Source organism: Pristiophorus japonicus, chromosome 2 (genome assembly GCF_044704955.1).
Source record: "Pristiophorus japonicus isolate sPriJap1 chromosome 2, sPriJap1.hap1, whole genome shotgun sequence".
Taxonomy (NCBI): Eukaryota; Metazoa; Chordata; class Chondrichthyes; family Pristiophoridae; genus Pristiophorus; species Pristiophorus japonicus.
Window position 1 is genome coordinate 37,217,447 of NC_091978.1, and position 24,460 is coordinate 37,241,906.

At 42.4% G+C, this 24,460-nt stretch overlaps 1 protein-coding gene across 2 annotated transcripts in view; it reads left to right on the forward strand.

The window, feature by feature from the left end:
* The window catches only part of immt (inner membrane protein, mitochondrial (mitofilin)), a 66,150-nt gene that overhangs the window by 40,701 nt on the left and 989 nt on the right, over nucleotides 1–24,460 (forward strand). The window contains exons 7-14 of one of the 2 annotated variants that reach the window (XM_070866857.1): nucleotides 1,640–1,776; nucleotides 6,117–6,220; nucleotides 6,856–6,991; nucleotides 9,555–9,684; nucleotides 16,678–16,692; nucleotides 18,835–19,058; nucleotides 20,366–20,497; nucleotides 21,799–21,928. In XM_070866857.1, coding sequence (XP_070722958.1) covers nucleotides 1,640–1,776; nucleotides 6,117–6,220; nucleotides 6,856–6,991; nucleotides 9,555–9,684; nucleotides 16,678–16,692; nucleotides 18,835–19,058; nucleotides 20,366–20,497; nucleotides 21,799–21,928 — 1,008 coding nt within the window. The remainder of the gene's footprint in view (nucleotides 1–1,639; nucleotides 1,777–6,116; nucleotides 6,221–6,855; nucleotides 6,992–9,554; nucleotides 9,685–16,677; nucleotides 16,693–18,834; nucleotides 19,059–20,365; nucleotides 20,498–21,798; nucleotides 21,929–24,460) is intronic. The other variant, XM_070866858.1, reaches the window with a different exon arrangement.

Sequence of the window (24,460 nt, forward strand, 5' to 3'; positions counted from 1 at the left end):
GTATTCGGTAAAATGATGGGACAAAAGATGGACAAGTCCCCTGGACCTGACTGCTTACTTCGTAGGGTCGTAAAAGAAGTGGCAGCAGAGAAAGTGGATGTATTGGTTGTTGTAATCTACCAAAATTCCCTGGATTCTGGGGAGGTCTCTGCAGATTGGAAAACTGCCCCTATTTAAAAAGGGAGACAGACAGAAAGGAGGAAACTATAGACCAGTTAGCCTAACATCTGTCGTTGGGGAAAATGCTGGAGTCCATTATTAAAGAAGCAGTAGCAGGACATTTGGAAAAGCATAATACAATCAAGCAGAGTCAACATGGTTTTATGAAAGGGAAATCATGTTTGACAAATTTGCTGGGAGTTCTTTGAGGATGTAACAAGCAGGGTGGATAAGGGGGAACCAGTGGATGTGGTGTATTTGGATTTCCAGAAGGCATTCGATAAGGTGCCACATAAAAGGTTACTGCACAAAATAAAAGTTCACAGGGTTGGGAGTAATATATTAGCATGGATAGAGAATTGGCTAACTGATAGAAAACAGAGAGTCAGGATAAATGGATCATTTTCCAGTTGGCAAACGGTAACTAGTGTGGTGCCACAGGGATCGGTGCTGGGGCCTCAACTATTTACAGTTAAATTAATGACTTGGATGAAGGGACTGAGTATAATGTAGCCAAGTTTGCTGATGATACAAAGATGGGTGGGAAAGCAAGTTGTGAGGAGGACACAAAAAATCTTCAAAGGGATAAAGACAGGCTAAGTGAGTGGGCAAGCATTTGGCAGATGGTGAGGTTATCCAATTTGGCAGGAAAAATAAAAAAGCAAATTATATTTAAATGGAGAGAAATTACAAAATGCTGCAGTACAGAGAGCCTGGGGGTCCTTGTGCTTGAAATACAAAAAGATGGTATGTAGGTACAGCAAGTAATCAGAAAAGCAAATGGAATGTTGGCCTTTATTGCAAAGTATAAAAGCAGAGAAGTCCAGCTACAACTGAGGCCACACCTGGAGTACTGTATACAGTTTTGGTCTCCATATTTAAAGAGAGATATACTTGCATTGGAGGCAGTTCAGAGAAGATTGATTCCTGAGATGATGGGGTTCACTTATAAGGAAAGGTTGAGTAGGTTGGGCCTATATCCATTGGAGTTTAGAAGAACGTGAGGTGATTTTATTGAAACATATAAGATACTGAGGGGGCTCGACAGGGTGGATGCAGATAGGATTTTTCTCTTCGTGGGGGAATCTAGAGCTAGGGGGCATAGTTTCAGAAGGGGCCGCCCATTTAAAACTGATGAGAAATTTCTTCTGAGGGTTGTAAATCTATGGAATTCTCTGCCCCAGAGAGCTGTGGAGGCTGGATCATTGAATATATTTAAGGTGGAGATGGACAGATTTTTGAGCGATAAGGGAGTAAAGGGTTATGGGGAGCGGGCAGGGAAGTGGAGCTGAGCCCAAGATCAGATCAGCCATGATCTTAATGAATGGCGGAGCAGGCTTGAGGTGCCAAATGGTCTACTCCTGCTATTTTTTATGGTCTTAATGTTCTTGTGCCCTGGGATAGACTGGTGGTTCTTGAAGTTTAAAAAAAAACATTTTGTAATGCTGTGCTTTTTAAAAAGTGCATTATTCCTGTGCAGCACTAACATCAACTTTGGAAGATGCTCTTGGTAGAAGTGCCCAAGTAACACTCAAGGCAATTGAAGCTCAGGATTCAGCAATAGAAGCCATTACCTCTCATGCCCAGAGGTTAAAGGAAGCCATGGATGATTCTGAGGTAAAACCTATGAAGAAGACTGTGAACTTTTAAAGTGAAATGTTATTGTAAGGAAATTCTTATTTTAAATCAAGTCTATTTTGTTTGGGGAACTTGGCTCATGTTGTACTTGTTCTTTCCTGCATGGCAACATATGTGTCATTGATAGAATCATAGAATGATACAGCACCGAAGGAGGCTATTCAACCCACCGTGCCTGCACCGGCTCTTTGAAAGAGCTATCTAATTAGTCCCATTCTCCTGCCCATTTCCCCATACCCCTGCAAATCTTTCCCCTTCAACTATTTATCCAATTCCCTTTTGTAAGTTATTACTGAATGTGCTTCCACACCCTTTCAAGCAGTGCACTCCAGATCATCATAATTTGCTACGTAAAATAAATTCTCCTCATCTCGCCTCTGGTTCTTTTGCCAATTATCTTACATCTGTGTCCTTTGGTTACCGACCTGTCTGCCACTGAAAACAGTTTCTCCTATTTACTCTATCAAATCCCATCATGATTTTGAATACCTTTATTAAATCTCCCCTTAACCTTTCCTGCTCTCAGGAAATCAACCCCGGCTTCTGTAGTCTCTCCACATAACTGAAGTCTCGCATCCCTGGTACCATTCCAATAAATCTCCTCTGCAACCTCTCGAATGCCATGGCATCATTTCTAAAGTGTGGTGTCCAGAATTGGACATAATATGCCAGCTAGCCTAACCAATGATTTATAAAGGTTTAGCATAATTTCCTTGCTTTTATACTCGATGCCTCTGTTTATAAAGACAAGAATCTCGTATGCTTTTTTAAACAATCTTCTCAACTTCTCCTGACACCTTCGGGTCTCTCTGCTCTGTCACCCCCCCCTTTAAAATTGTACCATTTACTTTATATTGCCTCTCCGCATTCTTTCGACAAAAATGTATCACTTTGCACTTTTCTGCGTTAAATTACATCTGCCACATGTCTGCCCATATTACCAGCCTGTCTATGTCCTCCTGAAGTCTGTTACTATCCTCCTCGCTGTTTACTACATTTCTGAATTCCATGTTTTCTGTAAATTTTGAAATTATGCCCTGTATACCCAAGTCTAGGTCATTAATATATATCGAAAAGAGCAATGATCCCAATACCGACCCCTGGGGGACACCAATGTATACTTCCCTCCAGTCTGAAAACCCACCATTCCTCTTTTTTGAACAGGGTTGTAACACTTCCAATTATCCAGCCCTATGGCACTGCTCCCATATCTAACAGGATTGACAGATTGTGGCCAAAGCCTCTGTAATTTCCACCCTTCCCTCAGCAACCTAGGATACACCCACCTGCACCAGGTGACTTTTCTGCTTTGAGGACTACCAACCTTTTAAGAACCTCTTTTATCTATTTTTTATCATATCTAACGTTTCTACTACCTCTTCCTTTACTGTGGCTGCATCCTCTGTAGTGAAGGCAGATGCAAAGTATCATTTAGTACCTCAGCCATGCCCTCTGCCTCCACAAGAAGTTCTCCTTTTTGGTGCTGTCTTATTGCTCTGTGTATCACGATTGTCAACTTTATCCAAGTCCTAAACCAGACCGAGGACAGTGCGGGATCAGAGAGTAGAATGATAAGTTGAGTTCTGATATTTACTTTCCTGATGATGAAAATTAATTGAAACCAATAAACGGAGTGGGGAAAAAGGGCTTTGAGTATGACGTTTGTACTCTCGGAAATCCCCAGACAGCCCACTTAACAACTGGACTGTCTGATCCAAAACTTTCGGTGACAGCTGTGATCCCAGTGAATTGTCTGTGCAGCAGTTCCTGCTCCAGGCAGCAGCATTGAGCAGCATGGATCTGTTACTGTCGTGTACTGAATACAAAATCTCCACTGTGATGTTTGTTTGCTTCACCCTATGTGGTAAATGATCTGGAGCATAATCCTGTGTCAAAATGTTTCTGTTTTGTTCTAAATTAGGAATATAAAGAACGTACAATTTATATAGTGCCTTTATTTAGACACCTTATATAGGGCCCAAGTTTCCACATGATTTGCGCCTGATTTTTAGGAGCAACTGGTGGAGAACGTACTATCTTAGAAATCGCAATTCTCCACATTTTTTTTTCTGCAGTTCTAGTCAGGTAGAACAGTTCTACTTTGGAACAGAATTTTTTCTTCAAAAGGGGGCGTGTCCGGCCACTGACGCCTGATTTCAAAGTTTCCACAGTGAAAACGTACTCCAAACTAAGTTAGAATGGAGCAAGTGAAGATTTTTGTAGAACTCAAAAAACCTGTTCTACACATTAAAAAATCAGGCGCAGGTTACAAATTAGGCGTCCAGAACGAGGTGGGGGGGTGGGGGAAGGGAAGTCATTAAATTCTACAATAAATCCTTATTTATACTTCTACAAATATTATACAAATAAATCCAACCTGAATAAACATTTATAAGCAAAGAAAAGATTAAATAAACCATCTTCCTACCTGTGTGAAAGTGCTTCAGACACAGAGAATGCTGCAGTCAGCCTGAGGCGCCCGTTCTTCCTGCGGGGGGGCGGGGGGAGGAGGCGCCTGTTCTTTCCCCCGGGGGGGGGGGGGAAGGCGCCCGTTCTTTCCCGCGGGGGGGGGAAGAGAAGGCACCCGTTCTTTCCCGCGGGGGGGAGAGGAGGCGCCCATTCTTCCCGGGGCGGGGGGGGGGGGCGCCCGTTCTTCCCGCGGGGGGGGGGGGGAGAGGAGGCGCCCGTTCTTTCCCGCGGGGGGGGGGAAGGCGCCCGTTCTTCCCGCGGGGGGGGGGGGAGAGGAGGCGCCCATTCTTTCCCGCGGGGGGGGGGAGAGGAGGCGCCCGTTCTTTCCCGCGGGGGGGGGGAGAGGAGGCGCCCGTTCTTCACGCGGGGGGAGGGGGAAGGAGATGCCTGTTCTTCCCGCGGGGGGGGGGGGGGGGGGGGATGCGCCCGTTCTTTCCCGCGGGGGGGGGGAGAGGAGGCGCCCGTTCTTCACGCGGGGGGAGGGGGAAGGAGATGCCTGTTCTTCCCGCGGGGGGGGGGGGGGGGGGGGAGGCGCCCGTTCTTTCCCGCGGCGGGGCGGGGGGAAGGCGCCCGTTCTTCCCGCTTGGGGGGGGGGGAGAGAGGAGGCGCCCATTCTTTCCCGCGGGGGGGGGGGGGGAGGAGGCGCCCGTTCTTCACGCGGGGGGAGGGGAAGGACATGCCTGTTCTTCCCGCGGGGGGGGGGGAGGAGGCGCCCGTTCTTTCCCGGGGCGGGGGGAAGGCGCCCGTTCTTCCCGCTGTGGGGGGGGGGAGAGGAGGCGCCCATTCTTTCCCGCGGGGGGGGGGGTGGGGAGGAGGCGCCCGTTCTTTCCCGGGGCGGGGGGAAGGCGCCCGTTCTTCCCGCTGTGGGGGGGGGGAGAGGAGGCGCCCATTCTTTCCCGCGGGGGGGGGGGGGGAGAGGAGGCGCCCGTTCTTCCCGCGGGGGGAGGGGGAAGGAGGAGACAGTGAGAAGGCTGCAAGTGCTGATGTGCTGATGGCAATGTGCTTTTATTAAAAAAATGTTCAAAAATTAACAGCTACAAAGAACTACAAAAATGGCCGAGTGCCAATGTTTTTTCCGCACTGCGCGGTAAATAGTACCCGCCCCCTCCCACTTATAAAATCGGCGTGAGTGTAGGCTCCGCCCCCCTGGGCGCCGCGCCAAACAGACAAGGAGCTGCAGGGCGCTCCAGAATCGCGAGTTTTTTTTAGGCGCGAAAAACGGGCACCCAGCTTGGAGGGGCGCCCGTTTTTTATCGTGTGGAAACTTGGGCCCATGGTGTCACATTTTTATCGCATAATACTGTGAAGCGCCTTGGAATGTTTCACTACGTTAAAGGCGTTACATAAATACAAGTTGTTGTTGTTTCACATCCTCAGGATGTCCCAAAGCACCTTACAGCCAATGAATTATTTATAAGTGTAGTCAGTATTGTTCTATAGGCAATAGAAAATGCTGGAAATCTCAGCAGGTCAGGCAGCATCTGTGGAGAGAAAGCAGAGTTGACGTTTTGGGTCAATGACCCTTCATCAGAACCCGACCCGAAACGTTAACTCTGCTTTCTCTCCACTGATGCTGCCTGACCTGCTGAGATTTCCAGCATTTTCTGTTTTTATTCCAGATTCCAGCATCTGCAGTATTTTGCTTTTGTTATGTAGGCAAATGTGTTAACCAATTTGTGCACTGCAAGGTTCCACAAGCAGCGATCAGTTAATCTGATTTTGGTGTTTTGAGGAATAAATGTGGACCAGGACATGAGGACAACTTTGTTCTATTTATTTGGGATGCCTTTCAGATTTACTACATCATTGTGCAGAAGATTTATTTTATTGATTAATTCTGTTCCTGTCAGAGTACTACTGATCGAAAGTCAGAACAGTGGCGAGCCTTGGAAAACGCTCTGAGTGTCCGCAGCAAGGTTGTAGGCAGAGCCACTGAAGCACTGACGAAGGCCAAGTAAGTTTGCGTTTTCTATTTTGTTTGTTTCTAAAATTCAATTTCCTTTTAGATTAGAATAGTAGCTACCTTTTGTCATGAAGTCTTAGTATTACCATGTTTATGATTTGCCCCGAGATCAAGAGATGTTATGCTGGGCAGCCAATATTCAGGGAGAGTTGTGTAAAGTTCAGTGATGGGTAACAGCAACATTAGCATATCGAGTGAAGCAGGTTGGGGTTAAACCTTTCCTTTAAAGTTACACAAATCATCCTGCTTATCCTTGTTGATAATTATAGACGATACTTCAGATATAAATTTCAGATGGGTGAGAGCAGAAGTACCTGTCAGTAAATGAAAAATAAGGAGAGAATAGAAGATAAGTATATTGAAATGTTACTCTTGGATCAAGCATCTGTTTAAATGGAGTAGTAACATATGCTAAAATGAAAGCGTTGTGCTGTTAAAGGGAAGTTGATAGTGGAGTGGGTAAAAACACTAATCTTTCTTTGTAAATGTGAACTTAAATGCAGCCCTTACTAACGAGACATTACTCCGAGTAGCTGATGACACTAATGCTTCGGCTTGACTAACCAAAAATTTACACATGACTCGTGTTTTATCATCTGTTCTTTATTGTTTTTGTTCAATTTTAGAGAAGAATTGGACAATCTACGGAATACAATTGAAGAAGCCAAACAGACTCAGATCTCTGCTGTTAGACCACAGCTTCTGGCTGCAGAAGAGAACCTTCACCACATGATGGTGGATCTGGATCACGTAGTAAGGAAGGTAATAAACAGTTCACTTTTTTTTTAAGTTAAAATAAAACTCTCCCCCTCTCAAGTTTTCCCTTTATCAAAGGCAGCAACTCGTGCTGTGGTACAATTTGACCGGCAGCAGCAGCTTTTAACATCTCTCCAAATTAGCCATTCATCTATCAGCTAGACAGCGTGTGTTGGTGGGCTGATGACTACCGTCGGCTTGTGTATACTCCAGAAGAAATTCTGGATGGCGATCCTGAATGGAGGACCCTGTCTAGTTTCCCGTCTCTACTGTGGACGAATCAGTTATTGTAGCATTTCCATCTAACTTGACATAAAAAAGATCAAATTTGTATTCAAATTAGGAGTCATCGCGCAGTCTCTTTCTTCCTAAAATCTTCATGCTAGTTAAAATAAAATAGTCTTTGAAAACAAGCTTAATGGATGGCCGAATACCGAAGCTGCTTGATTGTGTTGTCTGATAATCATGCTATGCAGCTCTATTTTAGTGAAAATTTACATGACCATCTGCCTTTTGAAGAGCTGAAACAATTAACAAGGTTTGTCATTTACCCATGCTATGTGCAAGCATGAGTAAGAAAACTGTACAGTATCTTTGTGGGAATTTGGAAAATAAATTCAAAGGTTGATCACAAATATATATTCTTGCACATTTAATTAATATTTTATGCTCGGCAAACCTTGTTATACTATGTATCAGTGAATATTCCTGTAGTCAATTCAAGAGGTAACCAAAACTAGTAATAACTCCAGTCTTTGGGTGCAGTATATTGTCAGTAATCCAATCCCATGGGGCTGGTATCAAATGCAGACCACCGAGTTTTGTGGCTTATGACTTGCACTGCATTGAAAGAAAGAAATAAAGAACCGCATTTATATAGCGTCTTTCACGACTTCTGGTCATCCGAAAGTGTTTTACAGCCAATTAATTACTTTTCAAGTGTAGTTACTGTTGTAACGTAGGAAACACGGCAGCCAATTTTGCATAAAGCAAGCTTTTGTGATGTTAATTGAGGAATAAATATTGGCTAGGACATGAGGGATAACTCCTCTGCTCTTCTTCAAAATAGTGCCACGGGATCTTTTTAATCTACCTTGGAGAGCAGACGGTGCCTCGGTTTAACGTCTCATCCTTCAGCTGTTTGGGCTCTAAGCTCTGGAACTCCCTCCCTAAACCCTTCTACCTCTCTTTCCTCCTTTAAGATACTCCTTAAAACCTACCTCTTTGACCAAGCTTTTGATCATCTGCCTTAATTTCTTCTTTTGTGGCTCAGTGTCACATTTATCTGTTTTATCTTGTAACACTGTTGTGAAGCGCCTTGGGACGTTTTATTACTTTAAAGGCGCTATATAAATAAAAGTTGTTGTTGTTATCCCTCCGTACTACACTGGAGTGTCAGCCTAGATTTTTGTGCTCAAGTCTCTGGAATGGGACAACCTTCTGACTCAGAGGCAAGAGTGCGACCAACTGAACCACGGCTGACACTGCATTATATTGCAACCAATGGTCTTAGACAGCTGGTTCCAAATAGACAGTACCTCCATTACAGGTACTTGACCTGACTCGAACTGCAATTTTCCTGCCCTGGAGAGAGTTCTGTGCATGTGCACGCAAATGTACAGAGCTCTTCATCTAGTGTTCACAGTTAAATATTCAGAGATCGTGAGTGGGAGAGTCCATACTCTAAATTTTTAAATCAACTACAAGGCAATTTTAAAAGGTGTCTGGGAGGCTAAGGAGACACATGAGAACTTTGTCAGCCAGGTTCGTTTTCACACTGGAATTGTACTCCCTGCGATATCAAACCCAAGTACAAATTACCAACTCCAGGGGGTCTTACATGTCTTCTTTCCACAGTTGGATTGGGTGCTGAATATACTGTTAGACTCCAACCTTTGTATTGAGTTGTTTTAAAATGATGTTAAAAGCACAACTGTAGACAGCTGGCAACGCCAGAGATTTCTGGATGTGAATGTTGGTCTGGCCATTTGAAAAAAAACACAAGATCCTCCATGAGGTTGAAAATGCGAGTATCAGGAATAATTATTACTATAACAATTAAACTTCAATAGAATGTTTTAAAAACTTTCTCTTTTTTTCTATTTTCTTTAAAAGTATTTTACATTCATTACCGAGTTTAACTTCTATTACTTTGTTACCATACAAAAATAGAATCCTATCTCTTGCCTTGCCTGCATTGTTCCACTGCCCATTTCTGATCTGGGACTCTCATAAGTAAAAGTCGATTTAACAGAAAAACTATTCTAAATGCTTATTAACCAACTAATTCGCAGACTACGTTAATGCTAACCTGCTAGTGTCACTTTTTGATGCCTTTTTTTCAGGTTGGATTTGGAAAGACGAAAGTACCCCATGTAATAAATCGCCAGAAATCCAGGGCTTAACCAGCCTGAGCCCTGGGATTGAATTATGCTCACTTAGAATTTTGGCAGCAGTATTTTATTCTTTATAACCAGTATTCTCCAACAGCTCGCTCTTCCAGATGGCACTGCTTCTCAATCTGAGTAATTGCGGTATCTTCCTGCTGAAATACCTGCTTTTTGTTTAGGTGCAGGCAGCTCAATCAGAAGCCAAAATAGTTGTTCAGTACAGTGAGCTGGTGGCTATGGCCAGGGATGAATTCAGGAAGGAACTGGAGAGCATTACTCCGGATGTACAGACTGGCTGGAAAAATCTCAGTAAGTACAGTATTTGGTTCTTGTGTTGTCATTTTGATTAAGTTGTATTGTACAGTCAAATTCAAATCAGCAAAAGACACAATTACACGAGGCTTTGACTTGAGTATTGTTTCCATAAATTTTAGCACAAAGTTTTTATCTTTTAATTTGCTTTTATAAAAACTATTTGCACCTATATAGCAGTACTTAAATTCACAGTAGTTCTAGATTTAAAAAAATAATGTTTTCAGCAAAGCAACCAAAGCAACAACAATGCAAAAGGAAGATGCTTTTATTTACAGGAAAAAGCAATGAATCCGCACAAGAGTCTTGAAGAATATTATTAGCTTTTGTTTTGATGGCATGTGCAACCAGGATTGTTAAACTTTTGGTTTATTTTCGCATGCATCCTATGAGCTGATGTATAAGTATATATTTCAGTTTTTAATACACAGAACTGTAACTTGTATTTGTTTAAGAAAATATTTGAGAGGGCACATGATTGAGACTTTTAAAATGCTATGAAGAATTGATAATGCAAGTAGGTTACTTGGACTAAACTAGAAGCAATGGGCTAGATTTTCGTTTTTCAGCGAAAACGGTAGTTTTACGCCAAAATTACTATTTTTGCTGCGCTACCGTTTTTAGGCCTAACTTTCAGCCTTTACATCTGGACGCATCGGTAAAGTTGCCATTGCATGAGGATTTGCGGCGCAAACCGCGAGTTTCGGCAACTTTAGTCCAGAGCCGGTAGCGCTGCGAGAGAGGCCTTTGGAGGGGGGGAAAACAAAAAGATATTGTCACAGTGGTTGATACAGAGATTATTGAATATTTTTAAGGGAACATTGGATAAATATTTGAAGCAAGGTAAGATACAGAGACATTGACGAGAGCAGGGCAGTGGAGTTTTGGATTGCTCTTGCAAAGAGCTGGCACACACCTGATGGGCTGAGTGGTCTTCTACGCTGCAAGCTTCTAGGGTTATATAAGTCTTTTCTTGTATCTTTATTCAGTGAGAAATTACTGCTCCTTTATTTTTTTAGTCTTCAAACCATGCTGTAGTAGTTGAAATTGTTTACGTATCAGACCATAAGCAGGCTAAAATAATAATCGTATCTGTTATGGGACTGAGTAGTTCAGTTGATTAATGCACGCAGACATAGAAACATAGAAAATAGGAGTAGGAGTAGGCCATTTGGCCCTTCGAGCCAGCATCACCATTCAATATGATCATGGCTGATTATGCAACTTCAGTACCCCATTCCTGCTTTCTCACCATACCCCTTGATCCCTTTAGCTGTAAGGGGCACATCTAACTCCATTTTGAATATATCTAATGAACTGACCTCAACAACTTTCTGTGGTAGAGAATCCCACATGCTCACAACTCTCTGAGTGAAGAAGTTTCTCCTCATCTCGGTCCTAAATGGCTCACGCCTTATCCTTAGACTGTGACCCCTGGTTCTGGACTTCACCAACATCGGGAACTTTCTTCCTGCATCTAACCTGTCCAATCCCGTCAGAATTTTATGTTTCTATGAGATCCCCTCTCATTCTTCTAAATTCCATTGAATATAAGCCTAGTCGATCCAGTCTTTCTTCATATGTCAGGCCTGTCATCCCGGGAATCAGTCTGGTGAACCTTCGCTGCATTCCCTCAGTAGCAAGAATGTCCTTCCTCAGATTAGGAGACCTTTCACGCCCAGACCTTGATCTGAATTCAGCTCGGCTTCAATACTGGCTGTAATGTGAAATTAGCTTGTCAGTGGGCATTAGTTGCTAGTGGGCATGGCCCAGCACAACACTATTTGACACCAATTGACTCAGAAGTGTAAGGGGAGCTTGGGGTGTGGGTTCGAATCCACACTCCCCTGGGGTTCTGTACATGCGATTTATGAGGATGGGTGAGTAATGAGGCACCAGACACAGTGGGTAAGAGTGCAAAATGGCTAATGTTGTTTATTTAGAATAGTAAACACCAAGATAGAGGGCATAGGAAGAGGTCGTAAATAGCAGTAATGGTACAATCTCACTCAACAGCACAAAAAAATCTCGCAACAGGGAAGGGAAGATAAGAGGTTGAAACATTCCACTCACACACAACCCCACCTCCCACTTCCACCCTTCTTACCAATTCCTATCCTAAATTGAGTCTGTGAGGGGCTTTGGGCTCTACTCACAATCCTATCAACTCCAGGGTCCTGGGGGCCCTTATTGCAGCTCGGGGTCCCTCTGGGGTGGGTTTTACATTGTTGTTCGGTTTTCCTCCTCGATGTTGCGTCGGTTTCTTCTATTTGCCTCTCGGTTGGCTCCTAAGCAAAAAGCTGCTGGAATTAAGCACACCTTCCCCAGAGCAAGGGCCCTGTGAAGAGTTGACTGAACTCCCCTTTAACTCAACTCAACCACAATGAAAACTGACTCCCGCCTTCTTAACTCAACTCTACAACTCAGTGCGAAAGCTGACTCCAACCTCCAACACCTCCAACTCCCAACCTCCAAAACCTCCAACTTTCTTTGTGTGTTTTTGCCGCTTTTCTTAAAACTGCATGTCATTGTCTTGGGTCTTCCTTGAATAAAAAAAGGGTGTGAACGGCAGTTCAATGTGTATTGATCTGTCTGGAATGGGAGATTAGTCACACCTCCTGTATCCTGTCGCTCGCTGATGGGGTGAATGAAGATGATTGTTCACTATCTCGACAGAGGTGCCACTCTGTCTGGGCTGGCCAAAATGATTGCATCAGACCTGTGGGCCTTTGTTTAATTATTCAAACTGATACCCTTAGTGTTGCCTTGTGTATTACTGTGGAGATTTTGCCTGGACATGTTGCCTCTTCTGTGAGGGTTTTACATGAAAAGCTGGAGAAATGTCCTTTTAAAATATAAAGTTGCCTTGTATCCATTTTCCTGGAAGAACCGAATGTACACTCTTCCCCCTTACGGTAGCTGGCACATCCCCCGTCTGGTTCCGTGCCCCGCAACACACTCTGTTACTGTACTGGGTGGCCAGAATCCCATCATTCTCCGCGGTTTACAGGCTGTTGGCTGCAGTTGGTCATTTTAAACATGGCATCTTCCCATTCTCCCTGCCATATGTCTCCGTGGTTGGTTTTGCAGAACCTTACAGAAGCCACAGGCTGCACAGACATGGGAAGTGGAAAATGTCCTCCTGGTGCAGTAGAGGTGCTCTTCTACAGTGTGGGCCCACAGAAGCCAGGTGAGGTAAATGGACAGTGACTCTAATAACACATGCAGTAGGTGACCTGGCAGAGTTTGGTATTCTATTTCTATAAGCTTGGCTTTATGAACCCTGCAAAATTACCAAGAAGTTTAAAAGGAAGAACAAAAGTTCCAGTTGATTTAAATCATGCCTTGAGATTAATCAGGCTAAAACTTGATGTGCTAAATATCACTGCTCCACAGCAAATGTTGGACCATCAACAATGTCAAATTAAAGGAAAAGTTACTTTCTTCCCATGCTTTGTCCTATGCGCTATCTGCACAGGTAATAGTAAGAAAATGACAAAGTTAGAATAACTTGATACGAGCAGAAAGCATCATGGTTTAATTGGTATAGGGGGCTATAGTGAATGTGTAGACAGGCAAGAGAGAATATCTGAAAGCCAGAGATATTTCTGTGCAAAGACAGACTACTTGAGCAAAATGAGACAATTGGTGTAGTAATTAACTATGCTTGTAGACAATAGACTCTTAGATGAAAATTGTATCACATGAATTAAGTTTAAGATAGTTAGGGGAGTTGCTGACGTATAATGGAGAAAGTGCTGACACAGTACAGATAGGAGATATTTCCTTGAATAATACCAGTTAGAAAAGGGATGAACACTGTTGAACAGTAAGGAACATAACTGTGTGAAGCACAGATAGGAAAGTGCTGACCCCAGGGGTCAGCCTGACCCCTCGGGTGTGTGGAATGTTAGGAGAACAATGAACAATGGAACCACAGTGCGACTGCACGAGAGGGAAGACATTGTCGACATGACTACTGCTGTACTTGCCTACTGAACGGTATAAAAGATACACAATATTAGGAATCTGTAGGAACTATAACATAAGAACATAAGAATTAGGAGCAGGAGTAGGCCATTCAGCCGCTCGAGCCTGTTCCGCCATTCAATAAGATCATAGTTGATCTTCTACCTCAACTCTACTTTCCTGCGCTGTCCCCATATCCCTTGATTCCCTTAATATTCAAAAATTATCGATCTCAGTCTTGAATATACTCAAATCCCTCTGGGGTAGGGAATTCCAAAGATTCACCACCCTCTGAGTGAAGAAATTTCTTCTCGTCTCGGTCCTAAATGGCAGACCCCTTATTCTGAGACTCTGACCCCTGGTTCTAGATTTCCCAGCCAGAGGAAACATCCACCCTGCATCTACCCTGTCGAGCCCTAAAAGAATTTTGTATGTTTCAATGAGATCACCTCATTCTTCTAAACCCAAGAAAATATCGGCCTACTCCACTCAATCTCTCCTCATAGGACAATCCCCCCATCCCAGGAATCAGTTTGGTGAACCTTCATTGCACTTCCTCTATGGTAAGTATATCCTTCCTTAGGTAAGACCAAAACTGTACACAATATTCCAGGTGAGGTCTCACCAGGGCCCTATATAATTGCAATAAGATGGTTTACTCTTTTATACTCAAATCCTCTTGCAATAAAGGCCAACTTATCATTTGCTTTCTTAATTACTTGCTGTACCTGCATTTTAACTTTTAGTAATTCATGTACAAGGACACCCAGGTCCCTCTGAACACCAACATTTCCCAATCTCTCACCCTTATTAAAAAAAAATGCTCTGCTTTTCTATTTTTCCAGCAAAGTGGATAACTTCACATTTCTCCACATTATATTCCATTTGCCATGTTCTTGTCACTCACATGGCCTGTCTATATCCCCTTGAAGCCACTTTGAAACCTCTTTGCACCCTCCTCACAACTTACATTCCCACCTAGCTTTGTATCATCAGCAAACTTGGATATATTACATTTGGTCCCCTCATCCAAATCATTGAGCTTGGACTTGTAAAACATCAAGGACCTCAAGCTAACTGTCCATGTTAGTCCTTCTACCATTTGAAGGCTAATGTCCATCAAATAACTTCTATGGAATCTCTGTCTGGAAGGTGTTATTTGGAGATCGACTATGTGACTATAAGCTCGTATAGCCAATATTGATGCTATGACTATTGGGTTGCAGAGCTGTATCTTGAAGTGGTGTGTTCATGCTGAGGTCAGGCTGATGGTAATGGACTCTCGGGTTATGCGGCTGACCCTGTTGTTCAGGAGGAGTTCTTTGTACCTGCTGTCTGTCGAGCAGGGGCTCAAACCCTTGCTGGCTAGTTGGCTCCAGAATGACATGACCTGTTGATCAGAGATTGGAACTGAGTAAACCTGACTGAATTGGTGATCCAATTCTTGTGCCAGGCTGATTGACGTTACTTCAGGACACTATTGATTATTGACCAGCCAGCGTAGCTGGTTGCTGGGCCCTGAAGGTGGAGACCTGTCATTCGTGTTGGAATTCTTCCCACTCTCCAGATAACCCCTTAAGCCAGTACATTAACTAGTACGATGGCCCTAGCTGGAGAAGCAGTAAGAATCTTGCATGTACCCTGGCAAATTGTGTGGCTTTAGCTGGTTAGACTTGAGCAGTATCCCTATGAACACTATGGAGTGAGGGTGGCATCTGTAAGCTTTGGCCAACCTGTGCCAAGCCTTGGGTAAGTGAGGTGTGTAAGCCTTTTTAAGCATGGTTATGGATTTCCATGCATGACAAATACCTGACTAAGAAGAAATAGATTGCCACATATTTACCAGGTACTATAGTATAGTGGTCATGTTACTAAACTAGTAACCCAGAGGCTTGGACTAATAATCCAGAGAACACGAGTTCAAATAACACTGGGTAGTTTGAGAAATTGAATTCAGTTTTTTTTTTAAATGGAAGGAACAGGCACCAGTAAAAGTGACCATGAAAAAAGTGACTGTAATAATCCAACTAGTTCATTCATGTCCTTTGGGGAAGGAAACCTGCCATTCTTACCGGGCCTTGCCTATATGTGACAACAGCATGGTTGACTTTTAACTGCCCCCTGAAGTGGCCTAGAAAACCCACTCCGTTTTATCAAACCACTCATCATTATCAGAGGTAGTCCCTCGGAATCGAGGAAGACTTGCTGCCACACTTAGAATGAGTCCTTAGATGGCTGAACAGTCCAATGCGAGAGCCACAGTCCCTGTCACAAGTGGGACAGATAGTCGTTGAGGGAAAGGGAGGATGATATAGGTTTGCCGCACGCTCTTTCCGCTGCCTGCGCTTGATTTCTGCATGCTCTCGGCGATGAGACTCGAGGTGCTCAGCACCCTCCCGGATGCACTTCCTCCACTTAGGGCGGTCTATGGCCAGGGACTCCCAGGTGTCGGTGGGGATGTTGCACTTTATCAGGGAGGCTTTGAGGGTGTTCCTGTAACGTTTCCTCCGCCCACCTTTGGCTCGTTTGCCGTGAAGGAATTCCGAGTAGAGCGCTTGCTCCGCTACCAGTGATTCAAGAAGGCCCACCACCTTCTCGGTGAATCTAGGGATGAGGAATAAATGCTGGCCTTGTAAGAGACGCCCATATCCCGAGAATAATTTTATTTTTAAATTGCAACAAAATGCTTGCAGCTTGGGTGGAGAATTATTGTTGCCCTTTGCTGGTGTAAATGATTAAAATTGGCTGCTGATGGATTTTATTTATGCATGGCTTTCAGAGTGTAGTGCTTCGGTTTAGAGTTTGTTAACATTCTCAGTTTGTTTAATATTTTATGTCTCTTATTTGTCCTAACTAATTTTGAAGCTATGTATATTATTAAAAAAAAAAGTGAAGGGCTTCCTTACTAAAATGAATGTGTAGTGTGTGTTCTCATTTGCACTGTAACAGTTTGCCTGAGTGACTACTTCTAGTGGTGCTGTTGTCAACTCGCAGTAATTCTTCCCACCCTTTTCATTGCAGAGGTGTCTGATTTAGGTGAGTCTGGCTATAGTTTGTTGTACATTCTTACGAACCCACTGAACCTTAGCCACTTTCATTAGACTGTGAAATCCTTGCATAGTTGAGGATTCTCAGCAGAATAAGGGGCTTTTGAAATCCTTGTCACTGTAATTCAGGAAGTATCGTGATCCTCCTTCCCCAACCCAACAAGATTCAAGGAAACATTGAGTTTCCAAGTAAAAACAGAGTACATACAGAAATTGTAAAATGCTGAAAACAACCCAGTGTATAGTAAATGTTGAAATATTTATGTGCATTAAGTGCTTCTAGTTGAAGAAGTATTTAGGGTGTATTTGCATTATTTTTTTTTATTCGACCATGCTTCAGTTCTATAATTTGTAAAGAAAACGCTGTTTATTGGGAAATGGTGACGCATTGGAATACAAGACACTGCCAGATTAAGTCAGCTGTCAGGAATATGCAGCTTGAGAATAAAAATATCTAGCTCTGAGGTTTCCTCATAGCATAGTGGATAAATGAGTCTTAAAGCATTGAGCTAGACTAGAAGAACCCTAGGTTTGACTGTTTGATTCTCACTGAGTCAGCTGATTTCAGTGAGGCAGTGGTTTGTTGTTAAAATGTGCCATAATTCCTGGGGTAATGAGGGGAAAATTGGATAGGTTACTCCTGCTGGAAAATTGCATTTGTGAAGACATCATTTAGGGCTTGATTGCTCCCACAATTGAATAGCCTGTTGACGCTCAACTATCTAGGCTCATGTGAAGAATCACTTAGCCCAGCATGATTCAACACCTTCAAGAAAAGAGGGGGGGATAGTTGCAGAAAGATGAAAGCTAAATTGTACTGCTGGTACAATAGGAGATCTTTAGAACTTGCAGTATAGGAACATGGTGAGTATGATATAAGGGAACCTGTTTATTGTAGGAGTTTTTGATGCTGACACTGATGGCAAAATGGCTCCAGCATTATTATTGAACGTTTTTCTGAGAACCAAACAGAAAGGAAGCAGCAGTTTCTTGTACTGCAATCTGGTTGCACAACTTAAGCACTGTCTAAATTACTGGGTTGGAGTTCGAACGTCCAGAGTTACAGTGACATGCATTACCTCGGTATTTTATACTTCTATTCCACACTATAAAGTGAAGTTACTTTCCTTAGCATACCATTGTGCTTAGTAAGATTACACCCAAAATGTGAAATCGTATAGCTGTAGAGTAGCTGTTAATTTGACAGATGAGCTATCAGAATTCAAGGCTTTGGATCATATTTACAAATATTGTCCCTGTGCCAAGGAAAGTAATACACGTTTGCTGATCAGAAAGTAATACACTTTTGAAAATCAAAGCTAGCTTAACATGATTCCCAGATTGGATCTGTTCCCTTTTTCTGATGTCTTAATTGGTACCTGTGGTCTACATATGCCACATTTGTTTAATATTCAGATTAAAAACAGAATTGGAATTATATGTCATTCAGTTAAATGCCACATTGGTTATAAAACAATCATAAGCAATGATTTATGGATGTATTTTCCTTCAATATGTGATGAATAATGCTTGCCTAATTTCTGTTTTAAGGATTGTTCACAGTGCTGCAATTACCAATTAGGTTATTGCTAACCTAGTAAAGTTTATTGCCACTCTTACTTACCATGACAGAAAATATAGTTTCACAAATGTTTTTGCAGAATGCTTTCACAAAGGGAATACACACAAGGCTTTCAGATTACAAATTATAATAATTATTACTGTCTTTTAGATAGTTTTAACAAACTATGCTAAAGAATGGAAACAAGTTTTAAAATATTACCATAATCCTAGAAAATATCCCATCTAATATCAAAAATTAATTTATGTATTTATTGGAAAAGTTTTTCCCTTCCTCAACATTACTGTGTACATAGCATACTTTCCAAGTATGGGTTTGTAAATGTGAGCTGCTAAACTGAGCTTTCTGCAAATTCATTGTACTATATGCGTAAAGTAACTGGCATATAGATGTGTAATTGAGATTCTAATTGTGAATTTTTTTGTGTGTTTGTATTTAAATTTTTGTAATACAAAGCAACTTTAGACCCAAACAAATGGTTGTTACCGAATCTGCTAATCCAGAGTATACTTGTTCCATGCTATTTTTAATGATGTTTCCAAACTGTAGCTGGCCAGCTGAGCACTGATGACCTGAACTCCTTGATTGCCCATGCCCATCGTCGTATTGACCAGTTGAACAGAGAGCTGGCAGAACAGCATGTGCGGGAGCAGCAGCAAATTGAAGTGGCGCTTGAGCACCAGAGACTGGAGGATAAGAAAGCTTTGGAATCGGCAGTGAAAAAGGCGCTGGAGCATTATCGATCAGAAATCATTCTGGAGAAGGACAAAAAGGCAAGGCAGAGCCCTATCCTGCAAGAACTTTACTACTCAACATCTCGCAGACACAAACTATATACAGATTATTATAAACACTAGTCAATTAATAACCACATCATCAACCAGACCCTGTGCAGTTAAAATTTGAAAAGCTTAATTTCTCACATTCCTTCCCAGTTCATAGCTGAGGTGATAGAGTGGCAAACCATTTTGAAACCTCTACAGCTGTTGCTGTGAAACCAGCTGAGTCCTGTGCGAGAGCCTTAGAAAAGTGCTGTCCTTTCACACACTTCTTCCCCAAGTGGGAAATTGCAACTGGGAACCTGTTTCCATGGAGAACTAAATTTCCTCTTGTGCAGTTAATCATTTAAACACTGAAGAGAACCTGGAGAAAATACAGATTGGTTATGATTTTAGTAAAACAGAGGCACTGATGGCTACAGAGGATCGCTCTTTCAACCCCAAATTCCACTGATGCTTCACGTCCCTTTATGGTCTAAGTTTTGCCAATTCTGGCACCACTGATGGAGTGTTTCATAACCATGGAATGCTCCATTTTGGAGGGGGATGTTGTCCACACAGTAAAACGTCAGCTGATGCAAAGTAACATTGACACTTACTTGAATGCCCCAGGATAAGACCCCATGGTGTCTTTATCCTTGACTGCCTGTCTGCAAAATATATCTGTATCTCATGCTTAAAAATAATTTTAGTCTGTGTTTTGAGGATTAAAGCAATGTGTCAGCACCCACCCAGATCACGCCACCCTCCACATGATGAAGTATTCATTCAATGTACAAAGATGATAGGTAAGGTGAACGAGGGGCTGAAAGGGGAGATAATGGGGTGCAAAGGGAGATCAGAAATGTTAAAGTATTCTAAAAACACATTGGAATAATTTATACTTACTAAATATTCTCAAACATCATAACTGAGAGGCGGAATAATGAGTGATTGGTTTTATTGATTGACAAATTGGTAACGAAGATGCATAGACTTCGGATTAAACAAATGGGATTGGAGTAGATAACAGTAAATATTTGAAGCAGAGAAAGATAAAGGGAGGGAGTAAACAAGACTGGGGGTTAATTTTGGATTGCTCTAGTAAACAGTAGCAGCGACATGACAACAATCAATCAATTTGCCTTTAAATGAAATGACTACTAATCTGGCCTTCCTGCCCTGCTGCAATTTCACTTTCTATTCAGCAGTATTGGTGTCAGTTGTGATATAGACTACACTATTTCCAAGATGATGGGAAGGCATCAGAGAAAAGAGGGCAAAGTCGAAGTGAAATCAATTGAGTGTTTTTTAAAATTCAGGCAGAAGAAGTACGAGAAGTGATGGAGGCTGAGATGCGAACCCAGCTACGCAGGCAAGCTGCTGCTCACACTGATCATCTGAGGGAGGTGCTGAAGGTTCAGGAACAGGAGATCAAAGGGAAATATCAGGAGGTAAACTGTATACTGAATGTTAAGCCATGTATGGCGAAATAAAATAAAACTTCAAAGGCAGTCATAGCTTGCTCTTCAAATTATTTCTAACGGCTCCCTAATTGCAATGCAGGTGTTTAGTTTTCTCAAAGTATAAAGGTTAACATATTCCTTTGTGCAGTATTTTGTTTCTAACTGGTTAACAACTGTATTAAAGTAATATTAAAAGGAACTTTAAACAAGCACAGTGTGCTGCAAGAGGAAACCCAGCAGTCAGAGATTTAGAGCTTAACATTGCAGGTTTTATTGTGTTTAAAATTCTTGCACTTGGCCTCATGTTTTTAAAAAAAAATGTTCTTTGCAATCCCTCATCACATGCCCTCACAAGTCTCTGCCCGTGTCTATTGATCTGGCCGCTAGATATCTGCAGGTTGGCTCATTCATGAACGTTCGCCTTCTGGGGACTCGCCTTTCCTTTCACATGACACTGCTGAGCATGAATTTGGTGTGAGAATTATGGAATTAGATCCAAATCCGGCACTGTGATACATTGTTTTGATTCGTGCAATATGCTGGGCCATAGGGTCAGACCTAAAACTCCATACGTTAAAGAGAGTAAACCAGATTTTACTGTACATATTGTGTGATTAGTACCTAGAGTTCTACTCGCGTTTGTACATTCCTAATCTTTTGTCCTTCACATTTTGTCCACTATTCTCCCAGTGTTTGGTGCAGTATGATTCCAGAAGCATTGGCAGCCCTTGGGTACCTTGCCCAAATGGCCATTTTGAAGTTGTGACCCTGGACAGAGTGATAGCTGATTAGTTGACATTGAAGGGCATCATGACTCGGGCAGGGCCTGTCCTCACCCAACATTCAGTAACATTAATTTCCAGTAGGGGTTTACTGAACAGCAACCAGTGGTTTTATTTTTCCTACTTCTTAGTCCAAACATAGAAGTCAGTTGCAGTGTACTAACTAACTGACTTAAGCTAACTCAGCACAGGCAAAATGGAACATTGCTCATTTTTGTTTAAACACTGCCAAGTGTAATTTTGAGTATGAAATGTGTGTGTGTGTGCATTTCCCACCTTTCACAATCGGTGTCCGCATCAAAGACTCTCAGATGTCTGAAAAATACAATTAGAGTCAACTTTGAGAAGGACATCGCTGATCTTTCCATTTCCACACAAGCCAATCATGTAATCTTGACTGAAAGTGTCTGCTTACGGCCAATTAGTGCTGAGTTGGGTGCAGTTTTGGTACTTTAAAAAAAAAAGTTTTATACCACTTGATTCGTTGCATTTTTTAAACATTTGCAGGATTTGCAACAAAAGCTATCTGAATATGAGATTCAGTACAGACGCTTATCTCAGGAACAACTGGACAACTTTACCTTGGACATGAATGTAGCTTATTCCAGGTTGAAGGGTATTGAACAGGCGATGGAGAGTGAGTGATTATTTGTCATTGCAAATATATTTGTAAACTTTTGGTAGGATGCAATCAGAAATATATTGCAGCAAATATTCTTATTACTGGAAGATTTTCTGACAAAGAATGTGGGTGAAGAGTCACCAAATTAATTCTTAGGTTATTTTTAAAAACTTAATCCCCGTCTCATGCAGTGGTGTCTGATATCTGTCAACACATTGCTAGAATAATTAATTTGGTTTCTGGTGTAATGCCATTATTGTCCACTGGATGGTGCATATTGCATTTTTACATTATACAGTTGAAAAAGGGAGCACGAGTGAAACAAACATTGACCGGAAGCTTAACAGGACCAGTCATTTCAACACTGTGGCTACAAGAACAGATCAGAGCTTGGGTACTCTGTGACAAGTAGCTCACCTCCAGAATTTCTTCACCATCTACAAGGTGCAAGTTAGGAGTGTGATAGAATACTCACCACTTGCTTAGATAGGTACAACCACAACAACACTCAAGAAGCCACTCACCACCCAGGACAGAGTAGCTCTGCCACTGGACTTAAAATCCACCCCTCCATGCCTGGAGCACTGGCTGCAGTGTGTCCTGTCTGCATGGTTTGCTGCAGCAACTCACCAAGGTTATTTGAACAGCACCTCCCTCCTGTGCGGCCTTAATCACTGAGCAGGACAAGAACTGCAATGTTCTGGGAACACAATCACCTCCAAGTTGCATGCCATATCCCCATTCCTTCATTGTTGCTCAGTCCAAATCCTGGAATTCCAAACCCAACACCATCATGGGAGCATCATCACCACAAAGACAGCGTCAGTTCAAGGCAAAGGGCCCACCACCACCTTCTCGGGACCACCAAGGATGGGCAATATATATAGCTTTGCCAGCATCACCCACATTCTGGGAACAGATTTTTTTTTTTTTTTAAACACAAATGTGAGAACTGGACAGAAGGACAAATCAGGTAAAAGATATTTTGTCCTATGTTGGTCTTGTAGTGTAATAAAAATATGATCGAATCACACTTGCTGATGTGACAGACGAACAGAATATGCGAGTGGGCAAAACTATGGCGGTCAAATTCAATGTGCAGAAGTGTGAGGTCATCCACTTTGGATCCCATTGAAATATTTTCTTAATGGTGACAGACTAGGTAGGGGCTGTGGAGGAACAACACGATTTAGGTGTCTGGGTACACAAATCACTAAAAGCCAGTGCACAGGTACAAAAAGTAATCAAAAAGGTTAATAGATTGTTAGCCTTTATCTCAAGGGGGTTGGAATTTTAACAGTGAAGAAGTTTCGCATCAGTTGTACCGAGCCTTGGTCAGACCCCATCTGGAGTATTACATTCAATTTTAGGCACTGCATCTCGGGCAAGATATATTGGAGGGGGTATAGTGCAGATTCAGCAGAAAGATACCAGGGCTTTTAAGGTTCAAGTTATGAGGAGAGGTTGCATAAACTTGATTTGTATTCCCTTGAGTTTAGAAGATTGAATAATGATCTAGTCAAGGTCTTTAAAATGATAACAGGATTCAATAGGGTAGATACAGAGAAATTATTTCCTCAGGCAGGGGAATCCAGAACAAGGGGGTATAATCTTAAAATTGGAGCTAGGCCTTTTAGGAGTGAAATCACAAAGCACTTTTTCCACAGAGTAGTGGAAACCTCTCCCCTATGGGGTTGTGGTTTCTGAGTCTATTGACATTTTCAAGACTGAGATAGATAGTTTGTTGTTAGGTAAGGGTATCCAGGGATTTGGTTCAAAGTAGGATAAATGGAGTTGAGGTACAGATCATCTAATTGAATGGCAGAACAGGCTCAAGGGTTTAATGGCCTACTCCTGTTCCTATATTCCTACAGTTGGGGCTCTATACTGGACACTGACACAGTCTGATTAAATTACACAATTGTGAGATATTACATGTTGCTAAAAATCAAAATGCTGCTGAAGATGGAAATCTGAAATAAAAACAGAAAATGCTGAAAACACTCGGCAGGTCAGGCAGCATCTGGAGAGAAAGGTAGGGTTAACGTTTCAGGTCGATGACCTTTCATCAGAATTGTTGCAGATTAACAATTTATAAGGAGGAACAGATCCAAGGAAGAAGAAAACAAAATGGTCTGTGACTAGGTGGAGGTCAGGAGATGATTAGTGACAGAAGTGCTGGTGGTATGACAATAAGAAGCAATAATTAGAGAAATATCCAAGCATGTGTATATGGTTACAGCAGAAGAGTAGAGGGTGGGAGAAGGCTCCTGTGATCCGGGAGTATGATAAAGGAAAGAGGCAGATGAGACCAGTGGTGCAGACTACCCTGTTGGCCATATATTAATGGGGGATCCCCACTGCAATCACCAGCTCAGAATCTTCCCCCATATGCCTTGAGTGTTATGACTAAAATGCAAAAAGAACAGTGGGAGGATAACATCTGCTTTGGTACAGATAGACAGTGGCTTTCAAATTAACTTAAAGGCTGGTTGGGGAAAGGTGCTGAGTACATAGGAACAGGAGTGGGCAATTCAGCCCTGCAAG